This window comes from Suncus etruscus, chromosome 17 (genome assembly GCF_024139225.1).
Source record: "Suncus etruscus isolate mSunEtr1 chromosome 17, mSunEtr1.pri.cur, whole genome shotgun sequence".
Lineage (NCBI taxonomy): Eukaryota > Metazoa > Chordata > Mammalia > Eulipotyphla > Soricidae > Suncus > Suncus etruscus.
This window is the reverse complement of record NC_064864.1, coordinates 60,831,641-60,845,935: the sequence shown is the minus strand read 5'-3', so window position 1 is coordinate 60,845,935 and position 14,295 is coordinate 60,831,641. Positions and strand designations below refer to the sequence as shown.

The 14,295-nt window shown below is 47.2% G+C and overlaps 1 protein-coding gene across 9 annotated transcripts in view; it reads left to right on the top strand.

Moving 5' to 3' along the window:
• The window catches only part of ABLIM1 (actin binding LIM protein 1), a 172,108-nt gene that overhangs the window by 130,409 nt on the left and 27,404 nt on the right, over window positions 1–14,295 (top strand). For all 9 annotated transcript variants that reach the window (XM_049764455.1, XM_049764448.1, XM_049764450.1 and 6 more), the window contains exons 9-11: window positions 8,008–8,085; window positions 8,903–9,058; window positions 12,807–12,842. In XM_049764455.1, coding sequence (XP_049620412.1) covers window positions 8,008–8,085; window positions 8,903–9,058; window positions 12,807–12,842 — 270 coding nt within the window. The remainder of the gene's footprint in view (window positions 1–8,007; window positions 8,086–8,902; window positions 9,059–12,806; window positions 12,843–14,295) is intronic.

Below are 14,295 nucleotides of genomic sequence, written 5' to 3'. Positions count from 1 at the left end.
CAGCGGCGTTTGCCTTGCAATCAGCCGTCCAGGACCAAAGGTGGTTGGTTCAAATCCCAGTGTCCCATATGGTCCCCCGTGCCTGCCAGGAGCTATTTCTGAGCAGACAGCCAGGAGTAACCCCTGAGCACAGCCGGGTGTAGCCCAAAAAAAAAAAAAAAAAAAAAAAAAAGAATGTAAAGTTCTGGGCCCGGAGAGATAGCACAGCGGCGTTTGCCTTGCAAGCAGCCAATACAGGACCAAAGGTGGTTGGTTCGAATCCCAGTGTCCCATATGGTCCCCCGTGCCTGCCAGGAGCTATTTCTGAGCAGACAGCCAGGAGTAACTCCTGAGCACCGCTGGGTGTGCCCCCCCCCCCAAAAAAAAAGAAGGATGTAAAGTTCTCAGAGCTTGAGGACAGAGCCCAGCCCACAAACCACACAAATAGCTCAGGGGACTTCTCTCTCTATAGAATTGCCTTTAGCATTGCTTGTTGAATCATTGTTTTTCCTTCTCTCCTGATGGGAGTCTGTTGAAGGAGTGAGTGAAGCTAAGGGATCCAGACCAAAAGTGTCTTATTTTCATTTGCAGGTTGTTACTAAAATGGCTTTAGGGTTGCTACCAAAATGACTTTAAAAAATAAAAACTGGGAGCTGGAGCGATGGTGCAGCAGTAAAGTGTTTGCCTTTCATGCCACTGACTCAGGATGGACTTGGGTTCTATCCCCTGTGTCCCGTATAGCCCCCCAAGCCAGGAGTGATTTCTGAGCACATAGCCAGGAGTAACCCCTGAGCGTCACTGGGTGTGGCCCAAAAATCAAAATAAATAAAATAAAAATACCCCAAAACATTAAAAATCAATTCTCTTGACCCCATCTTAATGAAACTCTCTGGATAAACTTATGAAAACATTGAGTTCTGGCCAAGAGTTGCTTTCATGCAGTTTCAGAGAGTGAGTAGCCAAGCTCTGCTCCTCTAGGCCAGCAGCTTGGAAAGTCAAACTGGCTGATGCTCACCCTGCTTGGAGTCTGGCAGTAAAGGGCATGATGCACATCAGATAGAGGATGTTTTGTGGCCTCCTGAGTGGGGTACACACTGGTTGGTTGGTGGGTGGGGCTGAAGAAAAATGGGTTTTCCAGGGGGAATAAAACTTAGGCTCTCGTGAGGGTGTGTTTGTACTTCACAAACTCTGGGCTGAAATCGTGAGCCCTCATATTGTGTGTCATGTGATCATGGTTTCTATAGCAAAAGGAAAATGTTTTGAGAACCATTCTGCATCCCTTAAGCCCCAAAATATCCCCTGAGCAGTCCACATTGGTGATGTTAAAGACCTCCCAGGGCCTTTGCAATGACACATTCCCAAGCACATCTCTTGGTGGCCTTCTGTGCATACAACAGCATGTGTGAGCCACAGCAGTCGAAATCAACAGTCAGGCTGGAACCCAGGTTCATACATTTACTTGAAGACCAGGCTTTTAATCATAGACTCAACATACACACACACACACACACACACACACACACACACACACACACACACACACACGCCAGCTGAGTGAGCAATGCCACTTGGTATACTTTCAAATTAGCTTTCTGTTAAGGTTTGTTTTTGTCCATGTTGGTGACCACTCATTCTGACTAGAGGCTCTTTCTCTGCTCATTCTTTCCTCTTCATGTTTCATGGCAGCCATCCAACATCCATCGCTCTTCGTCTGATTTCTTTTATCCCAAAAGCCTGATTCGACGCACAGGACGGTCTCCCTCTCTGCAGGTTGGCTCCCGCCCTGTCTGCACTGTGTGCGGCAGGGTCTATACTGTGGCTTGGCACCGCTGGCTGCCTCCGGCCCTGGTCTCTGTCGCTTCTCCTCCCCTGTGCCTCTGCCCCATCTAACTTCTGTAGAGTAGATGCTTGTCTCACCCTGCCAACTGCTTCTCGTAGACTCGCCGGCTGCTCCCTTTTCTCACCATGTTTCCCGGTAGAGCAGTGGCTAAAGCATTGTCTTCCTCCCTCAGACCCAGGTCCACACATTTGTTTATTGAACAAATGTTTGCCTAGCATCCAGGTGTGCTAGACTGGATGCTGTAAAGTGAGACTAAGAAGAAAAAAAAAAGGTAGTTGAGGCTGGGAATGGGGCTGGTTATAATCCTCTCTCTCTCTTTTTCTCTCTCTCTCTTTCTCTCTCTCTCTCTCTTTCTTTTTCTCTTTCTTTCTCTCACCTTGGCACCTTGGTAGCCCTCCAGTGCCACCACAGTTTAAAAAAGAAGCCAGATAAATATTTCTGGACTGGTAGAAGAATCTAAGGTAGGTCAGTGAGCACAGAAAGGACGTTCTTGGTGATGGCAACTGAGAGAAGAGAATGGCAGGCATTGCTGGGGAGACTTAGTCTGAGTTGAATCGTGAAGGTGAGGTGAAGTTTGATGGTAGATTTTTGGAGAATGGGATATCTTGAGAAGGGTACTGGCAGAGCATGGAACTGGGGGAAGCTGTGTGTAGGGATGAGGCTCAAAAGTGGGATGGAGAAAAGACCACTAAGCACAGTTGTGGAGAGACTGGGGCTCACATACACGTGCCTCCCTCTCCCTAGGGATGCTCCAAGAGGAGCCTCTCATTCCCCAGACTCACCATTGGGAGTAGCTTGCCCTGGTACACTCCATCACTGAATGGAAAAGCCAGGCCTCCCCCTGCCCCCAGATCTCCAGGAGTTCATAGTATGTGCCTTTTCTACTGAACCCTAAGGGCGTGGTGAGAAATGAACATGGACATCTGCAGGGTCCATCATCTTGGCATGGTTAGCTGGTGTCTGAGGGAGAGAGCAACTCACTTGCACCACACCAGGGCACCTGACAGCTTCCATCAGACCCCAAGGGAGCAGCCAGGCTGGAGGGAGCTCCTTGCACACCCTGGCCTCCTTTCGAGGTCTCTGTCACATCTGTGGACAAGAAGGGACTGTCCACAGAAACATCTTTACCAGTGAAATGCACTGGAGCTGAGCCCATTTTGGGTGACAGCATGACTGTAGCCCAATAACTCCATGGGTCCTGGGCCTGCCCATGCTGTACAGAGCAGGAGGGATCTGGTGCCAGGCTCTATCTGTGTAAAACTTGGCTACTTTGAATGAAGAACAGACCCTAGAGCCTTAGAGTGTTTAGTAAAGTGTTTAGACATCACCCTCCCAGGGGTCCTCACATAGGGACTCAGTCTAAGGCTGTTGATGCAGGGAGCAGACAAGCCTTTCAGATGGAATCTCCATGAATGTAGGATTCCAGAGCGAGGACACATGGCCTGGACCCACAATGGCTCCACCCAGCTTGTGTTTGCCATAGGACCTGCTGTTTAACTCCCTCCCACCCAGCTTCAGAGGCCAAGGTTTTAGATACAATAAAAGTTCGAGCCTCATGATCTAGAGCAGCTACAAGTGGGACTCATTCAGAATTAGTGCAAGAAGCTTCCAGTATCCTCTCCCCACCCTACCCCAAGAGTAAACTGTGACTCAAAGAACCTCCCAAAGGCTAGTGAGATCCAAGTGGTATATTTCCAAAGCTTGGAAAATATTGAGTGAGATGAGTTTTTTGTTGTTGTCAACATCATCGTTGTTGTTGCTGCTGTTGTTGTTTTGCCATTTGCTCCAGAACCTTCTCAAGTAGGCAATGTGAAGGATCTGGGGTGTGGTAGGCTAGAAGTGGGGTGATCTGTTTTTAGTCACTTTGCTCTTGCTTGCCTGTTGTTCAGGATTGACATCTGGATCCAATTATGGTGCTGTAAATAGGAGCAAAGTCAATGTTCACTCTTAGCACACACAATTCTAAAGGCCCTGGGCTAGGCCCCAGGATGGCCGCGAGGCTGGAAATCCCTTCACTCATTGACTTTGAAGAATGGGCACCCTCAAGCCCCCCAATAATGGAAAATTCCAAATCCTCAAGGTTCTCAGTCCCAGTTCTCTTTCAACTAGGCCAAGGCCTAGGAGGTGACTTCTGTCCTCCGTGGACCTCAGGCTCCATTTGGTGTCGGTTCTCCTGGCCACATCCTAGGAGGGTGCTGCACCCCAAGAAGAAGCCCTGGGGTTTGTTGCAGAGGAAAATCAGATTTGGGGAGGAAATTCTGTAGCATTCCTCTCCTAAAGCTGTCCTTTTCCTTCTGCCTGACTTAGCAGCAAAAAGAAAAGGAGGAAAATAGAATTATGAAAACCAAAACTATCTTCTGGTTTCATTCATTCCAAATTAGACTGTTGTCAGCTGGCCAGATTTGTGCTGAGCTTTGTCCCTCCTCACTACGCATTGAGGCAAAAGCACAGGCAGCACTTGGGCCCAAGTGTGTAATAACACAGCATGACCCACTCACTGCCATTCTAGATGGGGCTTCTAAACTGTGTCTTTGAGGGAAGCATGTGGGCTGGGGCTTTCCCCCAAAAGGACTACAAGGTTCACCTGTTAGAATGTCCATATAGGGGCCAAAGCAATAGCACAGCAGTAAGGTGTTTGCCTTGCACACAGCTGATCCAGGATGAACCTGGGTTCAACCCCTGGTGTCCCATATGGTCCCCCAAGCCAGGAGCAATTTCTGAGCGCATAGCCAGGAGTAACTCCTGAGCATCACTGGGTATGGCGCAAACCCCCCCCCCCCCCCCCAAGAATGTTTCATGTCTGAGCTGGTCACTTGGTTGGGTTAATGCCCCAGAGCACAGGCCACTTTGTGTCCAACCTGCCCTTTATTCTCTGGTCCATCTTTTCATTTATCACCAAGACTTCACATCCAAGGTCAAGGCTTTGGTCTGCAGAGAAGCTCCAGAGGAGGAGTGTGTGCCCTTGCAGCCCCTCAGACCCAAACCCAAACCCTTTCCCCCACAGACCTGGTTCTTTTATGATTAAGCAGTGAATTTTCAATGCCCACAGATGTTGTTCAAGAACTCCTGCTCCTACTTCTTTGTTCACCCCCTTTGCAAATGAATTTTCTCAAATCCCAAAGCTGGTACCACCAGCCTCAGCAGACCTTGCTCTGAGGTGCCAGCCCCCTAATCTCAGTAGTGGCCCTGCTTTATTATGGGGATCCTGATGTGTCTCTTAGAGCATAGTTTGCAAAGTATCAAAGCATGAATGCAAAGTAGATGAAGGTACTGTGGCCCCCTCCTCCTGCTAATGAGGGGTTCACAGGTAGGCCTGGACTTTGCAGCATTCTGTATGGAGGGGAGCTAGTGTGTGTGGTGGCCCTTGCTTGAGAGTTAGTGGAACAGGCATGTCTGTGTCTTCTCAGTCCAGTAAATGTGTTCAAGGGTCCATGTTGAAAGAGACAGAGTAGAAACTCCATAAACAAGATCTCCCGGAATTTTCTCTTCATGGTTATGCCTCCTCAAATTGACTAGCATGTGGACAGTGATGGGTAGAGTCAGCTGAGGGGTAGTTTGAAGGCTTTTTAAAAACAAATCAAGGTTTTATGCAGAAATAGACACTTAGACTAGTGTTTCTAAGCACTTGCTTTGAGGGGCTCAAGGCTATTTTTCTTCTCTTGTTGTCTTATTGTTTGTTTGTTTGTTTGTTTTAGAGGGCAATGAAAATCTCTTTTGAAATCAAATGTGAGACTGTCAAGTCAATGTGTGGAAGTTTCTCTCCACCAATGGCCAAAACTCAGTCCTGAAGTCCTTGTTTAATCTCGCTGGCTAAAAGCTCAGGGGAGAAAGTCTGTAAACCTCTCTACAGCTGCCTTGTTTCTTACCCTTCATTTACTTAATTGGCCAGAGATAATGTAAAAAGATAAATCTGAGTGTTGCCCCTGCCGGTGGGTTTCCCTGTGAAGCCCAAAGGAAAAAGAGCCTTGAGAACAGTGAGACGCTTCATCTGCCTTCAGCAACTCATCACGGGTCACTGGCCCTACGCTGTCTTACAGAAGCAGCCTTCCCTATCAGAATACATGTTTGAAATTAGTTTCACTAATTACACAGGCAAGAGAACAGTTTGGCTCATCACAGCCTTTCTCATAGAAAATTCCAGAAATGAAGGTGACGGGCCCTCCGCTGGGTTGCACGATTTGGCTCTTTGTCTCTGGGTCACCATGGTCACTTGGCTGTCTGAGAGGCCAAGAGGACCACTTCTGTTTACTAATGGTACATGAGGATCAGTGGTGGACATGCAGGCTGTCAATACAAAAGGGTAATGGCCCAGCAGGGTGAAGCTGAATTGAATGGCAGAGAGGAAGTTATCTGTGGGTTTAAGAGAAGGGAAAGCCTGGCTGTGACTTGGGGTTTGGTTTTTAAGGTCAAACTTCAGTTTTTGTGGTCAGAGTGAGTGTTGGAGGAGAAATCTATGGTTTCTCAAGGCACTTTGGCCTTTGGACACCCTCAGCAAGAAAGATACCATCACTAGGGGGATTATAGCTCTGAGAAGGGTGAGATTCTTCTCATAGTGAGCAAGATATTCATTTAAAATCCAACAAGGTTAGAATGCTAGGTGGCTTAGAATGGAAAAAGAACCTTCAAAGTAAGAGGAAACCCATCATCAGAACAATAGCAAAATTGAAAAGTATTTTTGCAAGGTAAAGACTTTAGACCCTGTTCATTGAGTAGACTTACATGGGGAGTAATTAAGGGTTGTGCAAAAACCCTGAGATGCACGTGCTCCCCAACAACCTGAGGTGTGTTTCAGGAGACCCCCAAGGAGAGACTGGACTAGTAATGAGACAGGACCATGCAGGGCCTCTGCATCATGAGTGGAGTCAGAACATTCAATTCCAGAGCCGGAACCTTGGCAGGAGGCCCCAGAAGTACCTTGAGATATTCCAGGAAGGGGCTGGTCACCTCTAAATTACAGGGGGAGCTGTCTCCACTGGACTGTTAGTTCTGATAGGGTTAGCTGTCAAGAACTCTCGGGAGTCTATCTGAGTGGCTCCCACCAGGAAGAGATGAACTAGCTGGGCAGGCTCACCCTACTCCTTCTTTTACTTACAGGCCCTCTGAGCAATTTAGGATCAAATCCAGCTCTGCCTCTTGTGAGCAGGTGACCACATGTCCTCATCACCATGGCTCTGCTGGCTTAGGCAACAGGCACAAAACTACCTAATTAGGAGTTAGTGGCCACCAACTGGGCATTTCTATCCCTCCACCCTTTCTTGGGGTAGTGCTTAGAGGACCATATAGAATGAGAGATTGAGTTTGGGGCTCCTGTGTGCTTTGCCTATGTTGTAGCCGCTGAACTAGTGCCCTGGCTGAGTGTTTCTTTAGAAACAGACAATGAAGTTCTTTTCAACAGTAAGTACTTCTGCTTTGCTGGGGCCTATGCAAATCACAGCCTAGAGAATGGGGAGAATACAAGTCTTGTGCGGTCTGTAATAGTGATGGAGGTTTTCCAGGGAGCCCCGGTGATGTCACAAATCCAGACCACACAAAATAAGAAGCCTTTTATTCAGAAAGGAAGAGTGTGACCATGAGGTGAGGATCATCTTTAGGGTAGCCCCTCAGGGTGGATGACCAGGGAAGGCTTTGAGGCACTGAGGGGTAAACTGAGACTAACAGGAAAAGAAGCAAAGAGGACAAAGCAGCGAGAACAGGAACCCCGAGGCAAGAAGTTGGGGTGTCCCTGGGCTACCTAGGCTGGAAATGAGAGAAGCAGGAGACAGTTCTAAGCCCCTGAAAGTGGGCATGAGTGGACACTGCAGGCTTGAAGCCAAAGAGTAATGGTACAGAAGATGTACCAGAGACCTTGCTGTTATGCAGTGCTAGGAAGAAGCAGAGCAAAGGCAAGAACCAAGCAGGGCACAGTGTCTGTCCAGGTCAGATGGGCTCGTTGGCAAGAGGAGAAGAGCAGCAGAGGGAGAGAATATCTTCCCAGGTAGGGCAGAAGGTCTAGGGGCAGGGTGAAGAGGAAAAGGTAAGAAGCAAGGCCTCAGATGTATTGTCACAGTTGATTATTCACCTTGATCTCTGGCTCTGTTCCTGAGCCTGTTTCCTCTTACTCAGAAATGTCCGAAGTCTTTACTTTTTGGGGGCATTGTCTTAAGACCACCTGGGCTGTTGAGATTTCTCATCTCATCTTTCTTTTCCAGCCCACCAGAACTTCCTCAGAAAGCATTTACTCCAGGCCAGGCTCCAGCATCCCCGGCTCCCCAGGCCACACCATCTACGTAAGTGTTGACTTCCGTGAAGACACTTCAAGAGCCAGCCGGGCACTCCTCAGACCCCAATGCAGACACTAAGCCCTGGGACTTGTCCTCCTGTTAGGAGACCCCATTCTCATTTGGGGTCTCATTCTCAGCTTTGTCAGTTGTGTTTTCCTAAATGTAGATGTATCTGGGCTCATCCATGCAAGTGGGTGCCAGAAGCCAAAAGAACAGTGTCCCACTGACATTGAGGCACTTGGCTCTGTGGAATTTTTTTATTTTGTTATGCTGGTAATGAGCATTCTTCAATTTTGCCTCAAAGAACATTTTAATATTTGGCTTCTTTAGGATGTTTGCTTTGAGCTCTCAGAGAGAATTTTTGAACCATTAGTTTTTTTCTGTATTAAATTTAAGAAGTTAGCATGAATTTCTATAGGTCTTTGATAAAAAGAATTCAATGCAGGGGCCAAAGAGATAGCATAGAGGTAGGGTGTTTGCCTTGCATGCAGAAGGACGGTGGTTCGAATCCCGGCATCCCATATGGTCCCCTGAGCCTGCCAGGAGTGATCTCTGAGCATAGAGCCAGGAGTAACCCCTGAGCGCTGCCGGATGTGACCCAAAAACAAAACAAAACAAAACAAAACAAAACAAACAAACAAAAACTGTGAGTGATATATACAAATGCAGACATGTTCTGAGACATGTAACCATCATAAGGAAGGCGTCTGGAGGTTCTGTTTATTTTTAAGTTCTTTCAAAGCAACTGAGGAAATGTACTCAGGACAGTTCCTCACAGAACTGGGCCTGCAGCGTCATTCTTCTTCCTGTTTGACTTTTCCAGGCAAGAGTGGACAACGAGATCCTGGACTACAAGGACTTAGCGGCTATTCCCAAGGTCAAGGCAATTTATGATATTGAACGTCCAGATCTCATTACCTATGAGCCTTTCTACACGTCAGGCTATGAGGACAAACAGGAGCGGCAGAGCCTGGGAGAGGTAAATTCCGGCATTAGTTAACCTCCAACACTGGCCTCACTCTCACATGTGTCAGAACTATTGATCCAGGGAAATTAGTTCAAGGGTTTTCCTTGAAGGGGACTTTGAGGTCCTCAGACTCTCACTTCTCCCTATCCTTTGGAGAGGAAGAGGAGGATGCTGAGGCCGCCTTAGTGAGAGCTCTGGGCATCAGATCACACTCCCTCCCCAAAGAGAGTCATTCCTGCCCAGTGCTTCCCTGGGAGCCAAGATATGGAAGATTCATGGAGAGAAGGCTAGAAGAATATTCCTGGGACTCACAAGGAAAGAAAGGGCATACACTCTAAATGATGACCACTACAGTTTCCATGACCTAGAATGTGACAGGCAAGGCAGAGAAACTGGGGTCCCAATCTAGCACCAGGAGGAAATTGGATGACTAAGTACATTCCAGGGATGTCAAGTGGATTAATCTAGTCAGGCCATTAGTGAGAACACTGCTGCTGGGTTTGTTTTTTTTTTTTTTTGTTTTGTTTTGTTTTGTTTGTTTGTTTTTGCCAGTGTTGGGGTTTATTGATGCTGTCCCAACTAAGGATTCTAGAGGCTGGACCTCTGCTTTTAGCCCCTGTTTTTCTTCCCTCTCCAGCCCCCACCTCACCCCCCAGGCATGGTGGGCCTGTCTGTTCCCTCACACTCCATTTCTTTCCTCTTGTTCACTTTTTTAAGGGGCCACATCCAGCAGTGCTGGTGCAGGAATGAGTAAGTCATTCCCCATGATTCCTGGCCCTAGTGTGGGCTTACAGGCCTGGAGGTTCATAGCTCAGGCCTGAAGGTGCCACCAGGACCATTCCAGGGCCTTCCACTCTGGGAGAAGTGGAAGATGCTGGAATCAAACTGGGAGGGTTTTACTTGTTAGGAATGTGCTCCCTTGACTTCCTGAGCTGCCCTTGGCTGATTGAGTCAGAATCTCTCTAGACTGACTTAGTCCATCAGAGAAGGGTTATCCACGGGGTAGACCACTCGGAGCATACCATTTTTTCTCTTTCATTTGTTCTCAGTCATTGTGGCATCTATTTTGCAATCACTTTACATTTACCTTCATGACTGTGATGTACTTGGCTCTCAATTTATTTTCTTACCTGGATTTGAAGATGGCATTGTCCTGAAACAGGCAGGAAGTGGTATCTGCATTCACGTAGCGCCACCTGGTGGCCACATCGCTGCATCGTTGCAGGGTGTTGGCTGTGGGCAGTTGAGTTTCTTTGGTGGCCAAAGAATTGCTAGAAGAAACTCAGCAGAGGAAGAATTCAGAGTCCCAGGAGCCCATGAGTCAGAATCCCCCTAGTATTCAAGTCATGTAAACAAGGGAGAGGGGATTTATTTGCTAGTGTAGTGGAGGTTCCTGGAAGTTATATTCAAGTTGTAAGTTTCCCAAGAGTCCTCCTGAGTAGGAAAATCATTAATTCATTCTTCAGGAGTACAGGCTCTAAAATGAACATTCAGACTGTGGAACCAGACTAATGTCTTTATCCTTGTGACTCTGAGTAGAGTATGTTATTTTGGCTCCTTACAGTATCATGGTTACTCATGGTAACAGTGATACCTGTGATTTAGTGAGGGAGGAGGGAGGTATTCTCTGAGAGCTCTACCTGATGGGGAACTGGCCCACAGCGGGAATGCAAGCATCAAGGGTCAACAACATCTTTGTCTTTGACTTGAAGTGGACAGTGCTAATCCGTGGGTTGCTCCCACCAGGTCTGCTTGGAAGGGGGTCCCTGCCACAGGAATCAGTCATTTTTTTGAACTATCTCTTAACTGAGATCCTACTGCTGTCTGTTCTTGTATGTGTTATAGGTTCTTGTTTCCTGGAACCTGTAGATTGCTATTTTAGAGGAACTTGTCTATCGGTGTGTAGCTGAATGGGCCTATGTTGCCCAGACTCAGGCTGGCACTGCAGACCCAGCCTCCAGGCAGAGGAAGGCAGGAGAGAGCCAGGCTTTGTGGAGAACATGTGAAAGGGGCAGAATCCTCCTGGACATGTTCGTGTGTGTGTCATTTCCATGAGGCCACTTCTTCCTCTCCGGGAGCTTTCATCAATTCATCTGGAAAATAGTGGTTGGACACTGGCTCACTCCAAGAGTGTCCTTGTGTCCGGAGTGTCCTGAGAACAGCTAGAAAATAGCAGAGTCTGTGTTCCACAAGGGACCTGGGATGGAACCGGGGAGGGGGGAGAGGTGAAACACAGGTCGTCATTCTCCGGACAGGTGCCACAGGCACACTGGAGTGCAGTCTGAAAAAGGGGGTGCTGCTCTTTCAGTAAAGGGTCATGAAGGGTCCTATGTAGAAGAAACCCCCTGGAAGATGGGGATCAAGTTGGACAGGGGTTAGTCCAAGGGCAGGGAAAGCCAGTGCAAAGACCCTGAGGTAAGGGCTCTAGGGAGGCCCAAGGAAACTGTGCCTGAGGGCACAGAATTGAATGGTAGAGGGATCAGCAAGAGCCACACAGGAGGCCACAGAGCTGGGCCTTCCCATCCAGCTTCATTTTCACACTATTCTTTGGGGGTGCTGTGGGTACCCTTGAGACCAACATTTCTCTGGGGGTGAGCCCCATAGGATATTTCAAGGGCAATAGAGTAAAATCGTGGAAATGGGTGTTAACCATATAGTGTTAACCAGTAGGTCATGGGGCCACAGGCAGAAACCAGGATTGGGAGAGAGTTACTGTTGGGGAGAAGCAAAGAAACACTGATTCAGTTGAAACAAAGATTCAGAAAACCTCATACGATCCAGCTATACCACTCCTAGGAATATACCCTAGGAACACAAAAATACAATACAAAAACCCCTTCCTTACACCTATATTCATAGCAGCACTATTTACCATAGCAAGACTCTGGAAACAACCAAGATGCCCTTCAACAGACGAATGGCTAAAGAAACTGTGGTACATATACACAATGGAATATTATGCAGCTGTCAGGAGAGATGAAGTCATGAAATTTTCCTATACATGATGTACATGGAATCTATTATGCTGAGTGAAATAAGTCAGAGAGAGAGAGAAAAACGCAGAATGGTCTCACTCATCTCTGGGTTTTAAGAAAAATGAAAGACATTCTTGCAATAATAATTTTCAGACACAAAAAAGAAAAGAGCTTGGAAGTTCCAGCTCACCTCAGGAAGCTTACCACAAAGAGTAATGAGTTTAGTTAGAGAAATAACTACATTTTGAACTGTCCTAATAATGAGAATGTATGAGGGAAATGGAAAGCCTGTATAGAGTACAGGCAGGGATTGGGTGGGGAGGAGGGAGATTTGGGACATAGGTGATGGGAACGTTGCACTGGTGATGGGTGATGTTCTTTACATGACTGAAACCCAAACACAATCATGTATGTAATCAAGGTGTTAAATAAAATATATATATAAAAAAAAGATTCAGAAAACCTGACTTGTGCCATGCATGTAGCCACCTCTATGCAGGGCTCAGGACTGACCCAGGGCACCCAGCTGTTTGGAGCTGCGGCTCTCAGAGAGCTGTGGGCCTCATCTGGGCACCCTGGGCATGGTCAGAGTCGCCTAAGCCCAACCTCTAGTTTTCTGAACTAAACATGGGAGCTTGCTTAGGGGTGCTCTGTGTGTGTGTGTGTGTGTATGTGTGTGTGTGTGTGTGTGTGTGTGTGTGTGTGTGTGTTTGTGTGTTGGCAAGTAGGCCAACTGTACTGAAAACTGATCACATGTTTGACTTTTTTCTCTCTTCTTTTTCTAGTCTCCCAGGACCTTGTCCCCTACACCATCAGCAGAAGTAGGTACCATTATTGATTTTGCATTGGGGAGGGCTTGGGAATCAGGCCTTTACGAAATGGGGATGTTTTGACAAAGAGCCTCAAAACCAACAAACAGAAAAGCCTTGAGCATGCTGTGGAGACAGAGGAACATACAGGGGTGGACTCCGGTCTAACCTGCAGAGTAGAGAGGAAACTGCCTTAACCCCAGCCCGGTGCTCTCCCCATCTCTAAGAGCTCCCCTAGGACCTGCTATTCCAGTTGTCTGGAAAGCCCAGCAGGATTATCAGGAACCAAAGCTAAGCTGTCTCTAGACGAGGCTGTACCATGTGTTCTGAAATCACTAGAGGACCAGAACAGCAATACAGTACAGTAAGGAGAGCATTGGCCCTGCACAGGGCAGAGCAAGGTTTGATTCCCCAAGACTGCCAGGAGTAATTCCTGAATGCCAAAAGGATGCCTCCCAAAAATTAAAAATAAAATAAAATCTCAGGGTGAAGTTTTTTTCATGACTGTCCATACTGCTGGGCTGTGAGTATCCAGCACAGTTGGCTCTCATCACACCCTGTGATAGACCATAGTCCTCTATGATTCCTGACATCCGGGCAGAAGCCCACAACCCTAGGTAGGTCCTTTCACCATTGAGTTACTGGATCATCTTCTGGAAGTTCATGACACCCAATTAGAGTTAAAAATTCCAAGGGTTGGGCCGGCGAGGTGGCGCTAGAGGTAAGGTGTCTGCCTTGCAAGCGCTAGCCAAGGAAAGGACCACAGTTCGATCCCCTGGCATCCCATATGGTCTCCCCAAGCCAGGGGCAATTTCTGAGCACGTAGCCAGGAGTAACCCCTGAGCATCAAATGGGTGTAGCCTGAAAAACCAAAAAAAAAAAAAAATTCCAAGGGTGATCCCCAATTTCAGTAGGTTCCTGGTTTGGGGAAACCCCACCCATGTAATCCACCTTATTGATGAAGGAAATCCCTACATATGTTACTATGGAGGCTTTTGAAGTTCAGAGCTGCACGTCCGAATCTGAGAGTGTTTCAGCCCAGGCCAATCTGACCCCACACTCCTCTAATGTAGCTACTGTGGATGCTCCCAAGCCAAGGCTGTGTATTTATCAAGATCTTACCTTACCTTACCTTTTAAACACCCAGGAAGCCAATCCCTGTGAGGTTAGGTATATTTCTTACATAACATTTGGCTACAAAAGTAAATCCCTAGTCTTAAGTCAAGCAGCTTTTTGGAGGTATTATACATAAAATCTGACTGATCTCAGATAATCACTCTAATTTGAAACAGTAAAAAGTGTAGCATTCTGATGGTCCATGTCTTAGATGCAATTTATGTCTTTTAGCATTCTGGTCATTTACAGTTGAAGTTATTATCACTCCGTTGCAAGGTGAAAGCATATCTTTGGGGGACTTTTTGGGGGTGGTTTTGTTGTTTATTGTTACAGCCACTAGAATCAAAAC